General features: G+C 45.4%; 1 protein-coding gene and 1 long non-coding RNA gene across 20 annotated transcripts in view; one reads left to right on the forward strand and one right to left on the reverse strand.

Moving 5' to 3' along the window:
• The window catches only part of METTL21A (methyltransferase 21A, HSPA lysine), a 64,661-nt gene extending 48,123 nt beyond the window's left edge, over window positions 1-16,538 (reverse strand). For 7 of the 18 annotated variants that reach the window (XR_003314077.3, XM_026492085.4, XM_057304356.1 and 4 more), the window contains exons 1-3: window positions 15,987-16,393; window positions 15,352-15,531; window positions 14,833-14,944 (exon numbers count right to left, since the gene is read on the reverse strand). Coding sequence is in view for 16 of the 18 variants with exons in the window: in XM_026492085.4 (XP_026347870.2) it covers window positions 14,833-14,944; window positions 15,352-15,498 (259 nt within the window). In the remaining 2 variants the exon portion in view is untranslated. Of the gene's footprint in view, window positions 1-4,628; window positions 8,997-14,832; window positions 14,945-15,351; window positions 15,532-15,986 lie in introns of those variants that run through there. The other 11 variants (XR_003314076.3, XM_057304353.1, XM_048214281.2 and 8 more) reach the window with 10 other exon arrangements.
• A 121-nt stretch (window positions 16,539-16,659) lies between these two features.
• Window positions 16,660-22,129, forward strand: part of LOC113250528 (uncharacterized) — a 57,655-nt gene continuing 52,185 nt past the window's right edge. For both annotated transcript variants that reach the window (XR_007188470.2, XR_007188471.2), the window contains exon 1: window positions 16,660-16,749. This is a non-coding gene — a long non-coding RNA (uncharacterized LOC113250528). The remainder of the gene's footprint in view (window positions 16,750-22,129) is intronic.

Below are 22,129 nucleotides of genomic sequence, written 5' to 3' on the forward strand. Positions count from 1 at the left end.
TCTTTGCTTAAAGCATAATAAAAGATTTTCACCTATTGATTCAGTTTCTGAAAATAAGCAGTTGCATTTATTCTAAAGTACTTTTTAAAAAATTACCATGATGTGTTTATGAAGCTTGTTACTACACCTGCTATTGTATTGAAGGAATTACATGAATTTTATTCTTTTTCTACAGAGCATGACCATGTAAGTTATTCTGCAAAAAGACATTTTTGAGAGTAAAAGGGTGATACTAATTAAGAGGGATAAAAGGGGTAAAGCGGGACTGTGCTGAGCAAATCAGGACCTATGGTCACCCTCCCTGTAGCCCATATTGTTCAGGTGCTTAAGCCTCCAATAAAAGCATAGAGTACCTATCTTCTCTTTATCCATAGCTTTGTTGTCACTTGCTTATTTCACAAATACTTGACACGATTCTGGGCCCTAAGAAGTCCCTGCCCTCAAGAAGCTGTCTAAGACACAGCCAAAGAAGCCATTCTAAAACATTTATACAATTTTAGCTCTGTGCTACAAACTCCTATTTGTCATCTCTACTCAGATTGCAAAACAGAGGTCCAAAACAGAACTTCTAATTTCTCCTCTAAATCTGTTCATCCTTCAGCTGGTTTTTTCCATCTTATAAATGATGCCACTATTCCACTAAACTGCTTAAGGCAAAAACCCAGAAAGTATTGCCTTAATCAGCGTTATCCTTCCATTGTGCATTTTAATTTCTCCACATCTTTCTTAATGCACACTGACCAAATTTGGAGCTTAGAATTCTCATGAGGGCCTGACAAGTCAAGGGGAAAGGTATTTCAGGCGCTTGAATGCTAATTTTGTTTTTAATTGAGGTGCAATTCACATAGCAAAATTGACCATTTTTATGTGAAAACTTCAGTGGCATTTAGTCCCTTCACACTGTGCTAGCTACCACCACCTGTGTATCCAGTCCCAAAACCTCATCACTCCAGAATAAAAGCCTGTACCTATTAAAGAGTTATTCTCCATTTTCCCCTCCCTCCAGCCCCTGGCAGCCACGAATCTGCTTTCTGTTTCTATAGTTACCTATTCTGAGTATTTCATGTAAATAGAACCCTATGTGACCTTTTTGTGTCTGGCTTCTTTCACTTAGCATGTGTATGGGTTTCCTCCACACTACCATTTACCAGTACTTCGTTCCTTTTTGTGGCTGAATAATAATCCATTATATGTGCCACAGCTTATCCCGTCATCCATTGATGAACATTTGGATATTTCCATTTTTGGCTATTGGGCATAGTGCTGCTATGAACATTCATGTGCAAGTACTTGAGTCCCTGTTTTCAGTTCTGCTGGATAGATACCTAGGAGTGGAATTGCTGGGCCATATGGTAACTCTATGTTTACTTTCTGAGGAACTGCCAAATTTTTCCTGAGCTGCCCCACTTTACACTGCTCGCAGTGATGTATGAGGGTTCCAATTTCTCCATGCCCTGGCCAACGTTTGTTATTTTTGTTTAAATTATGCCCATCCTTATGGGTGTGAAGAGGTATCTCATTGTGGTTTTGATCTGCAACTCTTTAATGATTAATGATGTTGAGAACAGTTTCATGTGTCTGTTATTTGTATATCTTACTTGGAGAAATGTTCAAGTCCTTTGCTCATTTTTTAATGGTGTTTTGTTGTTGAGTTTTAAGAGTTCCTTATATATTTTTGGATACTGGATCCTTATCAGGTAATATGATTTGCAATTATTTCTCCCATTCTCTTTTCACTTTCTTGATAATGTCGTTTTTTCACTTCACTTCCTTAATATGTACATTTGGGAAAAACTACAAATGGGGAAGCAGTACAAAGCAGTTTCTTGTGTGTCCTTCTAGTGACAATCTGTGCATGTACATGCAAATGCAATGTCTATTCTCTCCTCTCCTGTTTTTACATAAATGGTATTTTTCACTGAATGTGTCTTGACGGTTCTATTTCAGTGTACGTACATCTGCCTCTGTCTTGCTAACTAGTGTGCAGGAGCCCCTTGTGTAGATCTCTCATAGTTTATTTAGTAAGCACCCTCTTTTGTGGACATTGAGCTTATGACTTTTGACTGTTACAGATGCACACAAGTTAGTATAAATACAACCTAGTTTATCTTTAGGATAGATACCAAGAAGTAGAAATCGATATTAAGTATGGTTTTATTCATATTTGGAGGATGCTTCCTAAGCATTCAGAATCTGCTAATAAAATATGTCGGTTAGTATTTTTTATGTCAAACTTTATAGTCTATGTAATTTTTTTTTTTTTTTTTTTTTTTTTAGGAGTTAGAAGTAGCAGAACCAGCCTTAACACAAGGCTTTGTAGTAGGTAGGCCTTCCTTTTCACACCTTTCACAGGGTTTTCCCTTCTAATCTTCCTCAGAAGCAGTTGTTCTCAGCTAGGAATCTTTCTCAGCATGCCAGCTTTTCTAGTGTTAAATTTTAACACTTTGCTGGTTGTAGAAAGAAAAGCATAACATGACTTAAGAGTGGAAAGAAACTTCTGAGCTAACGATTCCTCAGTTTTTAAAGTGACAAAAGAACTGAGGTCTGCCCTGATTTCATGCAGTTCCTGTCAGTGTTAAGAGAAATGAAGTCTCTTGTTTCCTAGAACAAGGCTGTCCATGCTCACAGCAGTGTCTTGCCTCAGTCTTGTAAAGACCTTGAAAATGCTACCTCTGCCCAGGTAGAGGTTCTGGGGCAGCCGCCGAACTGTGACCAGGTCTCTGACACCGAAGTCACAGGACTCTCTCACCAACTATGATGTCAGGCCCTATGTCTAGGGCCTCTTACCAATACATTAAAAAGTGATTTTTTAAAATTACTTTAAGATTTTATTGTTTTCTTGATTTAAAAATTGGTAAATGCTTCTATCAACCACCATAAACTAAAAGCATAGAGAGTAAATGGATTTGATATTAGAAGCGGATCTTTTATTATAAATTGATGATAATTTTGTTGAAAGTATGCTTTATTTTTTGATCTCCCTGATTATTTATCCCTACCTTGGGCAAGGGAAAATAAAGCACAGAAATTAGGCAAAAAGGTAACTCATCTGTAAAGGCATCTGTTGGGTGTTTTTTTTTTAATCTATTTTTTATGAGTAAACATTTATTTACCCTTTTGAAAACAATTGCCCTTTATGAAGAGGGCACCATGCTAACACTTGAAAGAGGTATAGGCCTTGTGTTCTAGGAGCATAAATTGTATTTGGTAAGATAAAACATTCCAGACAATGTCGTTATTCTACCTTGAGTTTTCAATTTAGTGTTCAGTTAATTTAGATAAACTTTTGATTAGAATTCTGATCTTTTTGTATGAAAGAATAAATGTTCCACTAGAAACTAACCAAATAGAGTTCTAGGGCTTCGGATAGATCTATCAGGAACTAAAAGCAAGACACCCTTAAGAAGTAATCCACTTCGAAGATGACAGTGTACTTTATATAGTGGTAGTTCTAAGAACCTGATGTCAACATACATCTATTTTAACATAGCATCCTGGCACTAGTATTTGGTTTTAGTTGTGGGAAATGTCACTGATACCCCTGGATAACTAAGAATTCTAAGAAACTGAGCAACGTGAGAATCCAGGCTTAGTACACAGTAGGTTTAGACTAGGTTTCTACCCTTGATAAAACAAGCACACTTAGAATGCACATTTATGGGATTAATCCCTTAACATAAGAGAAAAATGTCACAACTTTGCTGACATTTATAGTGGACACTGGCATACTATACAGACATATTCCCCTGCTGCCCCAGGAAGCAGTCACTTCCCCAGCTTCTGGGAATGTTGGCTTAGGGCCCTCAGCCGAGATCCTCTCCAGGTATTTTCTTCACCCTAAGGTAATGCCCCTCAGGTCACATGACTAATCTCCTCCGCTGGGATATAAAGTCCCACCCCCTTGCCTTAAAATGGCCCAGTTGCAGGGCCATCCCAGCTCTCAGTTCTCAGAGGACTTTCCTGACTGCATCCAAGCCCAACTTCTCCCTCCTTCCCAGTCTTGTTACTTTTACTCCCTCAGAGATGTTGATCTGAAAGAAAGCATTCCCATTTAAACTTTGCACCCTAACCTCCATCTCTATTTCCCCAGGGAACTTAGCCTGCAACATTTGAAACCCAAAGCCAAAAAAACAAATCACTTGATTTTTCATTGAAACAACCAAATTCTTGAATTTTTCTTGCCTTGTATTTTCTTCTACTAAGACAAAAAAATTACCTTCAACCCTTTCTGATTCTTACTGTTTTATGAATACGTAAAACCATCAATGAATGCTTAACTTCACCTGGTGGAGCATCTAGACATGGTGAAGCTCCCCACCCCCACCCCATCCCACCTGTTTCCATCCACGCCCACAACTGTTTTAATATCTGCTCTCCAAAGTCAGGGATATTTAAGTAAAGAAGCTGAACTCCAATTCAAATACTTGTAACAACATACCTGCACGGGACTGGCCTCTCATTACAGCGTTGATGATATTGCACAGCCCCTCCTCCACTTGTCTTCAAAGACCTTCCATGTTCACGGCCCACTACTGGCATTTTATGGATTTGCTAAGCTGTGGGTATTTCTATTTCACTTGCAATTATCAGAACTGTGTTGAACCAGTACATCACAGAATGCTCGGAACTTTTAATTCGTAATTCATCTTTATTAAAGTAAAACCTCTAAAATATATGTAGAAAATAATGTATTGGGTATTTTCACATCCAAGACTGTCATTGAAAGGTTAAGAGGAAGGAGGTCTTGTTTCTAATGTTTTACAAAGGAAATCTATCTCTAGTACCAAATCCCATACTGAGATTATAATATTCTTGTCTAAGTTTGTTGAAGCTGTTAAGCTTGTACATTATTTAAAGAAAATGTGTGTGACTTCATTCATAAAGTCTGTCAAAGATAATCATAAAACAATGAAGCAGTCATTTAACCCAAAGACCAGTCCCCTCTAAAGGGAATGCATCTTTTTCATTCAACCAATATTTGGCTCTGAGCCACTGGCAGTCCTGGCCCTCCAGAGGCTCCCTGTCGTCTTCTGGGGAATCCAGACACGGGACTAAGCACTTAAAAGTACAGTATGGAAGGAGCTTCTGGGGAGCTAACCTCCCGTGAAGGGGTGAGATTTAAAACCGTTTTCATTGTCACCCTATGCATTACAAAGCTACAAAGCGGAGGGGAAAGCCTAGGCAAGAAATACAAAAACCAGGAGAAAGGGGAGGCTAAGGGGAAACCTACAGCTTTTGAAGAAGACAGCTCGTGCACAGCACATGGAAGGCCCAGATTTTAGGGGTTTTCAAAAAGCAGCCAAAATTTTATTTTTACTCAATCCTTTGTTTATATACCTAAATCAGAAATTAAGCCAAAAAGCATGAAATGAGACCTCCAAGAACTCATATCCTACTCTCAAATAACCAAAACTATTTAAGACCTAAATGGGGCAGATAAAAAAAGATCTCAAGAGCATTCACAGCTCAGGGGATATACATCAAGTCTCTTTGCTTTATATGCAGAAAATTAGGAAACTGGGCTAAACATATGTCTCAGAATGTATGTGAAATAATTTGCGTGGGTTAGCCTCACCAAGACAAGCTTGCTGCTCTGACGACACCCTTACACCAGCCCTTCGTTATAACATCAGGGAAAATTGTGTATCAAGAGGGAGCAGTATGGGACACAGGTATCTCATGCACTCCTTTAATGGTACTTGAATCTTTCAGAGTCAAAATAGGACTGAAAAGTCACAGCAATGGGACAAAGTGCTGCTTTGTTTTAAACACACGCTTTGTCCCTCGAGAACCTCTGGTTAGACTTTTTGTTCAGGAAGCCATTTCATTAAATGTGGTTCAATTCCCAGTCTAAGACCTTCACTGACACACTCAATAACAACAGTCTTATAAATTAAAGTCAACTATAAGTCCTCCCTCTGGTTTCTCTTCTGTGCTTTGTAAATATGTACATCTTTTGCAGGATCATAGTGAACCTTACTCACAGTAAATGGCCTCTCCAGCATCGCTAAGAAGTTGTTGTCCCGTTCATAGCGAATTCGGCAAGCTAAAAGAATCACGGAGCGGTTGCTACTGAGATATTCCAAAGTTTGAAGAAGATCTGCGAATGTTTCCTCTAAATATATGATATCAGCTCCAAGTATCAGGTCAAATTCTCCAGGTGAATAACTCCCCAGATTTTGTCCCCAAGTCAGCTCCTTAACCACAGCCTTGGGTTGGATATGGGGAGGTAAGTTGGCTTGAACGTTTGATTTAAGAAATTCTAATGCTACTTTTCGATCCGTGATAGTCACATGAGCACCTAGAATGTGGGACAGAGAGACAGTCATGTGCACATCGTATGACTAATAGGTGGGGGGGGGGGGGTCAAGTTAAACAGCGGGGTGAGTGTCTCTAATATTCCACCTGACAGCCAGCCAATCATGCCCTTCACGGATGGCTGCAGAAGAGCAGCACGATGACCAGCAGCTGCTTCTGCACGGCCTCCTGGCAAACGGGACCCTCTGATTTGCCTCTCTGACACACCTGTTTGCTAAGCTGTGCCTGTACAACGCGGAGTCCCCAAATGACAAGAAGCTGAAGCTTCTGAATTCTGCAGGCAGAGCTGGCCCCCCTCCACAGGTGTCTACCCCTATACTTCATGCATTAGGTCATGATCTTCAAGTCAGTAGACCCGAGGGTAAAATGGAATCCATAGAAGAAAAATCTAGGAGCTAATGTTATGAAGATGACAAGATACCAAAAACAGGGAAAGGCTAAGCTTTCTGGAGCCTAAGCTTTAAAAGGAATCAAGGGAGAGATTAATTGGCTATTACCAAATCCCAGTCCACATCGCTGTTGGGAAGCAGCATTACGTATTTTATGTATTTATGTATATATAAATTATATATATGTATATGCATATAATTATACATACACAAATTATATATGCATGTACATATCTATATATAATTTTTGGAAAGTGGTAAATTTAGAAATTATTAGGTTGTATCAAAGTACTGTAGGTTAAAATGTGAGATCATGTTTTCTAAATGCTAATTTCTACATGCGGTGTATATAATTAACGAGGCAATATTCTGTTAATGTTTCTTGTGAGTTGTTTACCATGAACCAGTACGGCTGAGAGAAGACTGAACTGGTACTTTACTCATCCTTAAGGTAAAGCAACCGCATAAGGTTGGTCCTGAAAGACCTCATCTGTATTGCAGTAACAATATAATATGTGTAATCCTGTTTAGTGTGGGCCTTGTAAATTCTGAAATTTAACATTGTCATTCATTCTTTCATAGGATGAGCTCTCATTGCAACCCTCCTTAGTTTGTGATCTTCATGGGTAATCCCCCACTCGACTCCAGCCCAGCTACAGCAAGCACCATTTCAGTGGCAGCTCAGACTGATGTTTCTTAGCTTGACCTGTAATGTTAGGACAGTATGTAATTCAATCTGACATTTACAGTCCTAAGCGTGATAAGGAAGAAAACGCTCACGCTGTTAGATTTTACGAGCGTGATCCTACCCTTTGACCATTCAGAGCTAGACAGCATGCTGCCTGATGAGCGCAATTCAGAGATACTTCTCATCTCTCCTGATAATAAAAAAATCACAGACATCCTTTTCCTGGTTTGACTCAGAACTTTATCTCTGGCTTTCTTAACAATCTGCATTTGCGGGCCATCCTGGAGTGATCTAGCCTTTTGCATATCACCTCGGTGTTCATTTTAGTACTTCTTATGTGCAGACCCTTATAATGCCTGTCTCAGGGCGTTTCTGAGGCTACTGCTAACTGGCTAGGGGTTCCAGGAGTTCTGGCAGGATCTTGATGTAAGCTGCTCACTCCCCGGTAACATCTGTCAATTGTACAAATAGCCAAGTAGCTACCATCAGCCAAGATGAGAACCCCTGCCCTCACAGAACTTCCATTCAAGTGAGGAGCCAGACAGTAAGAGGGGTTTTTTAGCAGGTACGTTATTTGGAGACAGACATTAGGGGGAAAATAAAGCAGGAAAGAGAGATGTGAAATGTCCGGAAGTAAGGGAGTTGGGGCTGACATGTCAGACTGAACAAAAAGGGAAGGCTCCAGGGAGAAGGTGACTCAGGTGAAGGTCTGGAGGAATGACTGAGTGCATCACAGGGGGAACAGTCTTCAGGGCAGGCAGAAAAGCAAGTGCCGAGGCCTACAGGGGGCAGGCGAGGAGGCTCCCGTGGTTGGAATGAGTGAAGGAGGAATGAAGCAGTAGATGAGGTCGAAGAAGTAACAGGAGGGAGGCACAGGCCTCTGCAGGCCGCACAGGTCACGTCTCAGAAAGGCTTCGGCTTTTTCTGAGATGGGAAGCCAGTGGAGAGAGCACTGAGCAGAAGTGCCGATGATTTCAGGCTTTAACAGAATTGCCAGCAGTAGGTCAAGGCCAGAAGCAAGGAGTCCTGTGAAGAGGTCACATCAATGACCCAGTGGAGGCGGGTGGATTGCTCCTTGCTGTAACGACCCCAGGCCCCCACCCCAGGCCAGCTCCCAAATACACGTGCCCAGGAGCAGCCTCTCCTGACTCTCCGGAGGAGACAGTCTTCACCAGCCACTCAAGTTTCATCACCGGCTGTCATCCCCGAACAGGGCAGCTCTGCCTGCGGTTTCCTTCTGGGTGTTCGTGGAGGGGCAGGGGCATGGAAGAGGTCTTAGATTTCTTTGGACCCATCAGTTTCCTTTGAATCTTTCTTTCCCTTGCAATTTGGGGAAGATACAGATCATTTGTCCTGTAGTTTCCCACAATCTGGACTTTGCTGATTGTACCATTTGTATAGTTTAGCATGTTCCTGGCTCCTCTGTGTCTCCTGTAAATTTGAGTTTAATTTTTTGAGCAAGACTATTTCAGAGGTGGTGGTGTGTTCTTCATCGAGAGTACCTGGTAGGCTCCATTTTTGTGATGTGAGCAGGTGCAAATACTCAATGTCCAGATCTTTAATTCACTAGATTCCTTTTGCATTTGTTTGTTGAGAAATTTCTATAAAGGGAAGTTTTTTCAATTACTATTTGGTCACTCATTTTGTACAGAAACTGAATAGGAAAGGCAGGATGAACTATGCTCCTCCCTCCCCTTTTATACACCAGATTCCAAAGATCTGATTTCTAAGCATCCTCGAAAGATGACTAATTGGGTTTATTTTATTGGTGTTGTATCATGAACTCATGGATTAAACATTATTTGGTATATTTAAATCCAGTGCCATTATCGATACTGATGTTCAAATTGTCCTATCTTTTGCCAGCGGACTTTGACACAACCCCATGTCATCCTTGTTAGCTTCCTTGCTATCTGGTATAACGAGATATACCGGGGTCATCTTACCATTTCAGGCTACAGAAAATACATCTCCATGACATATTTTCAGCCAGTTAAAATTTTTTGGTTTTTTGTTTTTCTTTAAATGAGAGACAGCAAGTTTGTAGGCTGATGGGAATGGTCAGGTGGAAGGAGGGAAGAAGTGAGCATGCAGGAGAGGGAAGAGGGGAGAGGGGTTGGGCCGGTGCAGGGCAGACACCGGGCGTGAGAGCATGGCACGGAGGGCAAGGGCAGAGCCGGTGGGCCCACGCCCGGGACGGTTAGAGGCAGCGTGGGAGGCCACAGAAGTTCTCTTCTGCCCGCGGCAATGTCCTCAGTGAGAAGAGGAAACGTCACCAGCGGGGAGTGTGGACGGGGCACAGAGGAGGTCAGCAGAGGAAGAGAGGAAGCAGAACGGGGCTGCTCCGTGGCATCCCCTGCGTCCGAGGTTCCCGAGCCACCCCGGGGAAGTGAGACCCCGCGGCTGCACGGGCCACACGGGCCTGCCTCAGCCTAGTGAGGAGCCACCAGGTCGGGCAGAGTGCCCAGGGACGGGACGAGGGTGAAGAAGTGACCTCCCGGGAGGCTCACGACGGACTCGTGGGAGCCGGCCCAACACGACCCCACGTCCCGCGGCCACTCGCCGGCTAATGCAGAAAGAACACGTGAACCCCTGCCACCACTTCAGCTGGGACTTTCATAAGCAACACCTTCCTTTATCGGAACACGGGCGCACAGGCTACGCACTAGAGACCCAGACGTGAGCATAACGATCCTTGACTGCTAGGAGCTCTGGCTCAGGAGGGAGAGGGACACACAGACACAACTGTGAGGCAACGTGGCAGTAAAATATGGAGACCTGGGGGGCCAGAAATGACGTGGTCACAAAGGAGACCCTCTTCAAGAGGGGCAGAGGTCAAAGAAAGAATTCAGAAGGAAGGGAAATCTGAGCTTATAGTGGGAAGATGTGGCATTAACCAGGGGAAAGGGGTGAAGAAAAGGCAGAAGGGACAGGCCAGAAGCCAAAGGTGTGTCCCTGGAACCGCAAAGAGAGTGGCCGCTCTGAAACAGGAGCTGGAGGGGTCAGGCAAAACGGGGTAGAGACTCATAAGTCTTAGGCTGCGGGGAGGCACAGGGCTTTTTTTTTTTTTTTTTTTTTTTTTTTTTTACTAGGCTCCACACCCACTGTGGGGCTTGAACTCACGATTCTGAGATCAAGAGTCGCATGCTCCACCAACTGAGCCAGCCAGGCACCCCGAGGTTTAAGTTCCACCACCCCAGCACTTCTGCATGGAGGATGGGCCACTCTGGCCTACTGGGACGTGGATCTGAGCAGACGAAGCAGAGGCAAGGAGGTCAGGCAGGGGGGATGGGCATACCAGCTCGGAGGAGAGCTCCAGCCAGGCCAGGGGGCATGCAAAGGGAGACCTGCAACCAAGAAATAGCTAAAAGATAGATCCACAGGGCTCGGGGAGGGAGGTGGGGCTGGGGGAGTGGGTCAAGCAGCTGGCTAACTTGGAACAAAAGAAAAGGATGTGTTTGCAAAGGGAAGAAGAGTTCAAGTGTAAACACATGCACTGTTTGAGGTGCTGAGAAACAGCCAGGTAGAGACACGCAGCCTTCAGTGAAATATACAAGTGGAAAGCTCAGTGGAGACTTAGACCGGAAGTACAGAAAACTAAAAGACAACTCTTGGGGCACCTGAGTGCCTCAGTGGTTAAGCGTCTGCCTTCGGCTCAGGTCCTGATCCCTGGGATAGAACCCTGCATCAAGCCCTGCTGGGCTCCCTGCTCAGTAGGGAGCCTGCTTCTCTCTCTCCCTCTGCCTTTCCCCAGCTTGTGCGCTTTCTCTCTCCCTCTCTCTCTCTCAAATAAATAAAAACTTTAAACAAAAAACACAACTTTTCCTGAGCAGTATATTTTAAGACTGTTTCCCAGACTAAGATGGTATGAAATCACCTCAGAAGCTTTTAAAATCCAGATTCCCTGACCCCACCCCAACTTACAGAAACCTATCTTTAAAATGGGATACTTTTTTCTAAGAATAGTTTCCGCATAGTACAAAGACATTCTCAAACTAAGAACCAGGGTTTGAAAGTAAGAACTGGACTCCAATTCTAACTTCACAATCCGTGAGCTTTGTGACCTTGGGAAAGTTACCTAACCTCTATCAAGCCTTCATTTCACCACTGAAGAGAGCTCCAAATGGACCCACCCACCACACAGGGGCACTAGTCCCGGGACGTGGGAACCGCCCTGTAATTAACAGGTGTTTTTTTTCTTTTAACAGGAAAATCTCATCACTCGTTACTAAATTTCTGCAGAGAATTCACCAGGGTTTTATTGGCTTTTTAATGTAATCTGTCTTTTCCTCCCTCCCCCTCAGAGTTAGAATGGAAGCTTCCTGAGAAGGCCGGTATCCAAGCACCTAAAACCAGGCCGGGCATATGGTGGGTGTTCCCTGAATTCAAGAATAAATGACTGAGGTTATGAAAAATCAAAATACTTTAAAAAGGAGAACGATCAACCTCTGACATTTCATAATCACCACCTATTCTAGTTCTCACTGCCTCCTCTCTAAAGACACTAACTTTTCCTTTACCCTCAGGTTTCAACCTCAAAACTAATGCCTAATACTTTGCAGCCACAACAAATAACAGGTATGCAGATCACACAGCAGCACAGAGAGGTGCACACGACGTAACGTTAAATGAGACATACGTGTGTGTACGTACATATACATATGCGTGCAAACATACACACGCCTCTATAACAACGAATTACAACTATGATTAAAAATACAGGGGGAGGCGGGGCGCCTGGGTGGCTCAGTCGGCGAAGCATCTGCATGACCCCGGGGTCATGATCCCGGGGTCCTGGGATGGAGCACCTCATCCAGCTCCCTGTTCAGCGGGGAGTCTGCTTCTCCCTCTCCTCCCTGCTTGTGCTCTCTCTCTCAAATAAATAAATGAAATCTTGGGGGGAAAAATGCAGGTGGAGGGAAAAGAATGGAAGGAAACACACCAAAATGGCAACAGTGTGTATGTTGCTGTCATGAACAGTTAGAACACTCGATGGGTTTGTCGTCCCCCTTCTTTACTCTATTTCTAGGGCTATTTTTTAAATAGAGTGACATCACTTTTATAAAAGAAACATTACTTTTCATGATCTTCTAGTTTGTCCAACGCTTATCCCAGGACTATTTGAGTATCTACTGTGTGGCGAGTGCGTCCGGGGCCAAGGACACAGAGAGTGAGGTGCAGTCGCATGTCTCAGGAGGACAAACAGACACAAGAAACAACCGCCTGTTACAAAATGTGACAAAGTGGGGACACAGGTGGTGAGCAGACCAAACGCTGGGGGAGAAGAAATCAGGCAGCAATGAATTCTGCTGTGGGGCAGGAAACAATTCAAAGAGGTGACAATGAGGCTGGGCCAGTAGCACGCATCCCGTATCACAAGAGCAAGGTCTGCGCTCGGTTCCAGCCACTCCCAGAGCATCCATCCTGTGAGGCAACAGCTAACCGGCCCCTCCCTCTGCGCTAGTCTTTGAAGAAGCTCAACCCTGTTCTCCCCACCCCACAGACCCAGATCTCTAGATCACAAGCAGAAATACTCAGAGTGCAATCAACAATTATTTGAGCAGTTGCTTTGTGCCAGTTAATGAGCTAACCGCTTCCTGTGCCTGTTCTCACTGGATCCTCACGTGGCATGAACTGATTATTACCCCCGGTTTATAGGGAAACTGAAGTTGAGAGGTTAAGCAACTTGCCCAAGGTCACAGAGCTAGTAAGAGTTAAAAGAGGTGTCAAAATCAAGTATTACTCTAAACCCATGCACTTTGCCAACTAACACGTGTCTACACCAGCTGATGCAGCTGTGCGTGAGCCCCAGTTCTCCCAGGGAAACAGAAGAAACCTCATTTCCCTTCCAGGTAACTCCTCTCCCATCAGCAAAGTCAGTGTCGAGGAAAGATAATAAACGGCCGCAGTGTCTGACGAGCCTGGTTCGACTCTCAGGTCTCCACTGACCAGGACTTCACAAAGGGGCTTAATCTCCCAGAACCCCAGTGTCACTGGCAAAATAAAGTAAAAAATAATATCTAACACCCATGGGGATGTTGTAAGATGCACAAAAGCCAGTGTATGAGCAAGAGGCCTCATCGGTACCTGCAGGGGCTGTGGTGTGAGACAGATGGAAACCTGGGTCCCCACCACCCTGCCCCGGCTCCCCATCACATTTGGGAAGGCAAGATCCAAACAGAGAAAGGAACACTGAGAAAAGAAAGAAGTTACCAGAAAGAGGACATGATAAAGGAGGGGCTTTCATGGGTCCTCGAGTACCTATACACAGGGAATTCTGGCTCCTGACCACCCCCAAAGTGTGGTCTGAATACCAACAGTGTCGCCATTATTATCATCGCCTGCGAGCTTGTTAGAAACGGAGGCTCTCTGGCCTGACCCCAGACCTACAGGAGCTGACACTGCATTTTGACAAGAGCCCTGGGTGACAATACTGAAGTGATGAATGTTATACATTGTGTCTTAGAAGCTGGCCTACCCTGTCATTGGGTAGTTTGAACTGCATGAGCCAGAAGCTGTAGAAAGGAGTCAACAAAGAATAATAAAATAAAAACAAAGCTTAAGGGCGCCTGGGTGACTCAGTCAGTTGAGCATCTGCCTTTGGCTCAGGTCCTGATCTCAGGGTCCTGGGATCAAGCCCCACATCCGGCTCCCTGTTCAGCAGGGAGTCTGCTTCTCCCTTCCCCTGTCCCTCCTCCCTGTTCAGTGTGTGCTCTCTCTCTCTCTCAAATAAAATCTTTAAGAAAAAAAAAAGCTTAAAAAATGCTCTTGGCCTAAGTTAACGTGCGTATACCAAACAAAAAATGACAAACCCTGATATCAACTCAGGACTGCATACTGTAAATACCATTTTTAAATATAAGATGTCAGTACAAACTATAGCAGGGCTGACCCTTCTTAGAAGAGAAAAACCATCGAAGTTTCCTCAGTAAGGAAGCTACAGGAAACTACAGGAATGAGACTACCTTCCCTACCTGTGTCACAGGGTTAAATCCAATAGAGTATGGGAAGGTCCCTAAACTGTAAAAACCTATGCGCGTGAATACGAGAATTCTCTTTGAACTGCAAGTTGCCTTCAGATCATATTAGTGGCATAAAACTGAAGGGGGCAGGAACCTAATTCAGACAACCTAATTGTCTCCTCAATTGCAATTCTAATTGCCCAAATAAATGTGTTTGCTTAAGAAAAAAAATTTTTAAAAATCTGAAGAAGGCAAAGTAATCTCTCATGAGAAGTAAAGATAACAGGATGAGAGCAAGAACAAGAGGGAAGAAATCAGGCTTACTGGAGTTAAGGGCACCAGCAGTTGACTCAAGCACCGGGCACAGAAAAATCCAGTAAGGGGAAAACTAATATGCGTCTGTGTTGAGGAAAGAGCAATCACACGTCGCAATGAGTTCCACTCACAAAGGAGTGAGCCGGCGTATGGCACTCACCCAGCAGGGCAGCCACGATGCCCACCAGCCCGGTGCCGGCGCCCAGCTCCACCGCAGAGCAGCCCCGGAGCTCCACAGCTCCCATCTCCAGATACGTGGAAAGAACGACGGCCTGAGTCAAAACACAGCGTGATAATTCAAGTCAACAAGTGTTTTAGGAACCCAAGGGTTTCGGGCAGACTTCCCACTAACAGGAAGACCTCACACACCCCTCTCCCCACGCAAGGTTCCAGTCCCAGTTCAGGAACAGGCAGAAAACTCAGCTGCTGCTGGGAGATTGACCCCCTGGAGCAGGCACAGACACTGCAGCCTCAGGCCCCACAAGATCCCTCCTGGGGACAGTAAGGGGTCAAGGACGCTGCCCACACAACACAGGGTCCCGCTCAATCTAGCCAGTTTAATTTCTTACTGTTTGGTATATGAATTATATCTCAATACAGCTGTTATTAAAAACAAGTAAATAAAGACCAGTCTTATCATCAATGGTGGTTGTCTTCAGAGGCCCAGTGGGGTACTCACCGCGTCCCAAACCACCGCTGCGACTCCCAGCTGTCTCCAGTCCTGCCGGATCTGGATCGTGTGGTTCGCAAAGGAGAAGGTGGCAAGAGGCTTGTGGAATTTCTGCAAGCCCACTCCCGCTGTCTCCTCATAGGGCACCAGGGCCATCTCGCCTGCACTGGGCTCTCGGCTGCCTCAAAGCTGTTGGGCAAAAGAAGACTGCGTGACGCTCTGGCCCGGGGGGGGGGGGGGGGGGGGGGGAAGCACTCTCTCTTAAGTAGACCCAAATGCTTTTGAAGGCCGTTTTTTACATGTTCAAAATAAGACGACAGAGGTCGGGGGAGCCTCTAAATCCTTTTTGCATGGCTCTTCCTCTTCTGGGAAGGGAAGAACCCACAACCGCCCGAGTCCTGCAGGATGCCCTAGGCACTCTGCTGTTACCACTGCGTGAACTGGAGCCGCAGTAAGAGTGAACGTAGCGGGGCTGCTAGCCCAGGGCCGCAGTGAAAGTAGTGCTTTCTACACTGTCCGGGCCCGTCTAGACTGCAGCTGCCACCCGCTGCGGTCGGCGGGACAGTGTTCGCCGCTTTGTTTTGGTCTTCCTTCCACCCCCTCTAAATTCAGTACGTTCAACAGTGACGGCCATGGACCCGAACCTGCACTTGGACTGCGTGTTAACGGTTTGATTATCCGGCTTTTTGACACGGTCGCAGTTCCATCTCGCCCAGACTGGAAGCGAAAGACACTCGTGGACCCCGAGTCGCCGGCGGGGAGAGCGAGAGCCCAGGTCCGGGGCGGACTCCGGCGTCCGCGGCTGGGAGGCCTGCCCGGAGTCCCCCGAACCCGCACCCCGGCCCTGTCGAAAGGGCCGACAGGTACGCACTCCCTTCCGGCGGCCCCCAGAGCTCCAGGAACCGGCAGGGGTGGGAGTGGGGGGTCGGGGAGGGCTCCCCCAGCCGCGCGGGACGCGCCCCACCCCGGGAGTGCCGCCCGCTTCCCCGAGCCAGGCCGCTCGGGAAGCGGGGCTGGCGACGCGGCCAGGCCCGAGTTGGGCCTCGCCTCTACTTACTGCTCCGGAGCCTGCCCCGCGTGGCGCGCCTCGCTTTCCCCGCCCCGAGCGCGGCCGCCGCCACCACCCGCCTTAAAGGGCCGGGAGCCCGGAGCCGGCAGTGCGGGCAGGCAGCGGGGGTGGGCGGCGCGCGCGCCGGGAGACACGCGTTTCCGGTCCCTCCTACCCCGGGCAGGTGCTCCCGGTGCGCCGCAGGGCGCGGGGCGCAGGTATGCTGGGCGCGCGCCGGAGGAGGACGCTGGTGAAGAGGGGTTCCGGCCTCTCTCCGGAGGGTCCCCAAGTATTCGGGCCGCCAGATCAGTTTCCCGGACGCCGAGGGCAGCGTGGGCGATGAGCGCGAGCGGAGCGAGGTGAGGAGCCGCGGGTAGGTGCGCGGAGAGCGCGCGGGGTGCTCTGGCGGCGGGTGAGAGGAGCCCACCAAGCTGGCGCTGGAGACGTGCTTGTGCTGGTTCCACTTTTCTGTCTGTGAGCTGGTTCTCGCCCCCTCCCCCCCGCGCGCGCGCACTCTATGCGTGTGTCTGTGTAGTTTTGGTTTTTTGTTTTTTCTAATTTGTGTGCTTGCCTGTTTTTAGTGTTAAAGGTCACTAATGAGCAGGTGTAGAGAAAGTTTGCTCTGAAGTAGACGTGGTCACCCATTCGTCCTCGCGTCACCAGAGGGAGGTCCGAAGTGGTGTAATCGCCACTTGGTGGCAATAGAGTAGGAAAAGTGACAAAGCCGTTGTCTAACTAGAACGCGAACTCTTGAGTCCGCAGGCGGCGCCCGGGACTCGATTGTGAAAAGCATCCCGGGGCAGCGGCGGGGCCCGGCGCGTGCGACTTGGTCCCACACCCAGTGCCCGGCGGTTGCCGCAGACCCAAGGCCCTAGTCTCCCTTCTTCCAGGGCCGATGGTTAGCGCGCCTGTCCTTGGGGCCTCTGTGCTTGACGTGAAAGCCACTGACCCAAGCCGCCGGCCCTTGGAAAGCGCGGCTGGAGTGAGCACAGCCCCCTCCCCGTGCAACCGCGGGAGGAGCGGCGTCCTCCTCTCCGGGAAAGCTTCCTTGTCTTCCGGACCCTGACCCCCAGTTCCTCCCCCACCTGCCGCCGCTCGGTCCCGGTCTCAGCCCCGGCTGCCCGTTGGAATGAACCCGAGCGCTTTTCAACTCCCCCTCCCTGGACTCTGCCACTGGAAGTCTCCGCGGGTGTGAGGCGACCCGAGCTTTGGTATTTTTCAGAGCTTCCTGGTAACTCCCGTTTGCGAGCTGCTTCGCTTCAGGCCAAGCCTAAACCACCCCTGTTCTCGCCTCTGCCCTCCTGCAGGGGGCGTGCCGGCCTCTCTCCACATACCTTTCACATTCCGAAGGAAGGCTGGAGCTGCAGAGTAGACTTGAAGTGAACTTCAAAGATCAGCAGGGAGGGTCTTTTACTAACTTTTTTTTTCCTTTGCTCAGTTTGTTTATTTTTATTGTAAAAGAATGTATGTAATAGAATTTATTTTTAGAGCAGTTTTTTTTAAAGACTATTCATTTGAGAGAAAGAGAGCGAGCACAAACAAGGGGGAGGCCGAGGCAGAGGGAGAGGGAGAAGCAGACTCCCCGCTGAGCTGGGAGCCAAGTTCGCAGCAAAAGTGGGAAGAAGGTGCAGAGATTTCACATTCACTCCGTGCTCCAACACCCGTATAGCCTCCTGCCCATTATCAACACCCCCAGCAGAGTGGTACACTTGTTACAACTGATGAACCTACATTGGCACATCGTTATCACCCAAAGACCATAGTTTATCTTAGGGTTCATTCTTGGTATTGAACATTTTAGGAGTTTGGACAAATCTATAATGGCATATACCCACCATAATAGCATCATACAGAGAAGTGTCACCTCCCTAAAAATCCCCTGTGCTCTACCTATTCATCTCTCTCCCTCTGCCACAACCCCTGGCAACCACTCATCTTTTTACTCAGCTCCTTTGGGTCCATACCAAAGAGTGTGATTACTGAATCTTACAGTAAAAGTATATTGAGTTTTGTAAGAAACCACCAGACCGTCTTCCAAAGTGGCTGTACCGTTTTGCATTCCCACCAGCAGTGAATGAGAGTTCCTGTTGCTCCATGTCCTTGTCAGTGCTCAGTGTTGTGAGTATTTTGAATTTCAGCCATTCTGGTAGGTGTGTAATAGTTGTTTTAATTCGCAGTTCCCTAATGACATATGATGTGGATCATCTTTACATATGCTTATTTGCCATCTGTATACCTTCTTTAATGAAGTGTCTGCTAAGTCTTTGGCCCATTTTTTTAAATTATTTTAATTCAATTAACATATAATGTATTATTAGTTTCAGAGGTAGAGGTCAGTGATTCATCAGTTTTATATAATATCCAGTGCTCATTATGTCACGTACCCTCCTTAATGTCCAACACCCAGTTACCCCATTCTCACACCCCCCTCCCTTCTAGCAACCCTCAGTTTCCTATGATTAAGAGTCCCTAATGGTTTCTCTCCCTCTCTGATTTCATCTTGTTTTATTTTTTCCTCTCTTCTGCTATGATCCTGTTTTGTTTTTTAAATTGTACATATGAGTGAGATCATATAATAATTGTCTTTCTCTGATTTACTTATTTCACTTAACATAGTATCCTTTAGTTCCAACTACGTCATTGGAAATGGCAGGATTTCATTTTTTTGTAGCTGAGTTGTATTTCGTTGTATATATATACCGCATTTTCTTTATCCATTCATCTGTCGATGGACATCTGGGCTCTTCCCATAGTTTGGCTAGTGTGGACATTGCTGCTATAAACATTGGGGTGCAGGTGCTCCTTCGAATCACTACATTTGTATCTTTGGGGTAAATGCCCGGTAGTGCAAGTTCTGGGTCATAGGGTAACTCTATTTTCAACATTTTGAGGAACCTCCATATTGTTTTCCAGAGTGGCCGCACCAGTTTGCATTCCCAACAACAGCGTAAGAGGAATCTCCTTTCTCTGCATCCTCACCAACATCTGTCATTTCCTGACTTGTTAATTTTAGCCATTCTGACTGGTGTGAGGTGGTATCTCATCGTGGTTTTGATTTGTATTTGCCTGATGCTGAGTGATGTTGAGCACTTTTACGTGTGTCTGTTGGCCATTTGGAGGGCTTCTTTGCAGAAATGTCTGTTCGTGTTTTCTGCCCATTTTTTTATTGGATTATTTATTCTTTGGGTATTGAGTTTGGTAAGTTCTTTACAGATTTTGGTTTCTAGCCCTTTATCTGATAAGACATTTGCAAATATCTTCTCCCATTCTGTTGGTTATCTTTTGGTTTTGTTGACTATTTCCCTTGCTGTGAGTAAAAGCTTTTTATCTTGGTGAAGTCCCAATAGTTCATTTTTGCTTTTCTTTCCCTTGCATTTGAAGACATGTCTAGCAAGAAGTTGCTGCGGCTGAGATCACAGAGGGTGCTGCCTGTGTTCTCCTCTAGGATTGTGATGGATTCCTATCTCACATTTAGGTCCTTCATCGATTTTAGTCTATTTTTGTGTGTGGTGTAGGAAAATGGTCCAGTTTCATTCTTCTGCATGTGGCTGTCCAATTTTCCCAGCACCATTTGTTGAAGAGACTGTCTTTTTTTCCATTGCATATTCTTTACTGCTTTGTCAAAGATTAGTTGACCATAGAGTTGAGGATCCATCTCTGGGTTCTCTAGTCTGTTCCATTGATCTATGTGTCTGTTTTTGTGCCAGTACCCTATTGTCTTGATGATTACAGCTTTGTAATAGAGCTTGAAGTCCGAATTGTAATGCCACCAGCTTTGCTTTTCTTTTTCAACATTCCTTTGGCTATTCGGGGGTCTTTTCTGGTTCCATACAAATTTTAGGATGATTTGTTCCAGCCCTGTGAAATAAGTTGATGGTATTTTGATAGGGATTGCATTGAATGTGTAGATTGCTATGGGTAGCATAGACATTTTAACAATATTTGTTCTTCAATCCGTGAACATGAAATGTTTTTCCATTTCTTTGTGTCTTCTTCAATTTCTTTCATGAGTATTCCCTAGTTTTCTGAGTACAGATCCTTTGCCTCTTTGGTTAGGTTTATTCCTAGGTATCTTATGACTTTTGGTGGCCCATTTTTTTTTTTCTGGTCCTATTTTATTTTCCAGCTGTATTGAGATATGATTGACATTTAAGATATATAGTGTAATGATTTGATTCATGTATATATTGCAAAATTGTTAATATAATAAAGTTAGTTAACACATCTATTATCTCACATAATTATAATTTTGTGTGTGTATGCATGTGTTTAGTGAGAATATTTAAGATCTACTCTCTTAACAACTACCAAGTATATGATACAATATTGTTAACTGTAATCACCATGCTGAATATTAGATTCTTAGAACTTATCCATCTTATAACTGTAAGTCTGTACCCTCTGAACAACATCTCCTCATTCCCCCCCCCCCCCCCGCAGCTCCTGGCAACCACCATTCTATTCTGTTTCTATGAATTTGGTTTTTTTAAAAAAATAGATTCCACATAGGGACGCCTGAGTGGTTCAGTACGTTAAGCATCCAACTCTTGGTTTCAGGTCAGGTCATGATCTCAGGGTGGTGAGATCGAGCCCAGCCTCGGGCTCCATGCTGGGTGTGGAGCCTGTTAAGATTCTCTCTCCCCCTCCCCTCACACCCCATCTGCTCATTCACTCTCTCTATATATATATAAAAAAATAGATAGATGATTCCACATCTAAGTAAGATCATACAATATTTGTCTAGCTTCTTTCACTTAGCATTGGGCCCTTAGTGTACAGCCATGTTGTTACCAATAGCAAGATTGCCTTCTTTTTTATGGCTGAATAGTATTCCAATATATATTTGTATACATATGATATATATTATATGGTATATATTATATGAGGTATATCACCCCACACACCCCATTTTCTTTATCCATTCATCTGTCAGTGGAACTAGGTTGTTTCCATGTCTTGGATGTTGTAAATAATGCTACAATCAATGAACATGCTTGTATAGGTATCTTTTCGAGATAATGATTTCATTTCCTTTGGATATAAACCCAGAAGTGGGATTACTGGTTCATACAGTAGCTCTATGTTTAATTTTTGAGGAACCTCCATACTGTTCGTACTGTTTTCCGCAGTGGCTATACCAAATTTTATTCCCACCACCAGTGCGCTAGCGTCCCCTTTTCTCCACATCCTCTCCAACACTTGTTATCTCTTTGCCTTTTTGAGAGTTGCCACTCTCACAGGTGTGAGGTGGTATCTCATTATGGGTTTGATTTGCATTTCCCTGAGGAGTAGTGACGCTGGGAGCAGCTTTTCATGTACCAAGTTGCTTACCCCATTTTTAATCTGATTATTTTCTTATTGAGTTTTTTTAAAGATCCATTCATTTATTTTAGAGGGAGTGCAACAGTGCCAGCAGGGTGGGGGCAGAGGCAGAGGGAAAGAGAGAATCCTCAAGCTGACTCCCTGCTGAGCGCAGAGCCAGACATGGGGCTCGATCCCAAGACCCTGAGATCATGACCTGAGCTGAAATCAAGAACCAGCTGTTTCAATGACTGAGACACCCAGGCGCCCCTTATTGTTGAGTGTTAAGGGTTCTTTGTGTATCTTGGATAACAGTCCTCTATCAGACAGCTCTTTTGCAAATATTTTCTCCAGGTCTGTGGCTGCTCTTTTCCTTCTCTTGACAGCATATTTTGCAGAGCAGAAATTTTTTATTGTAATGCAGTCCACCTTATCATT

Source organism: Ursus arctos, unplaced genomic scaffold, assembly GCF_023065955.2.
Source record: "Ursus arctos isolate Adak ecotype North America unplaced genomic scaffold, UrsArc2.0 scaffold_1, whole genome shotgun sequence".
Lineage (NCBI taxonomy): Eukaryota > Metazoa > Chordata > Mammalia > Carnivora > Ursidae > Ursus > Ursus arctos.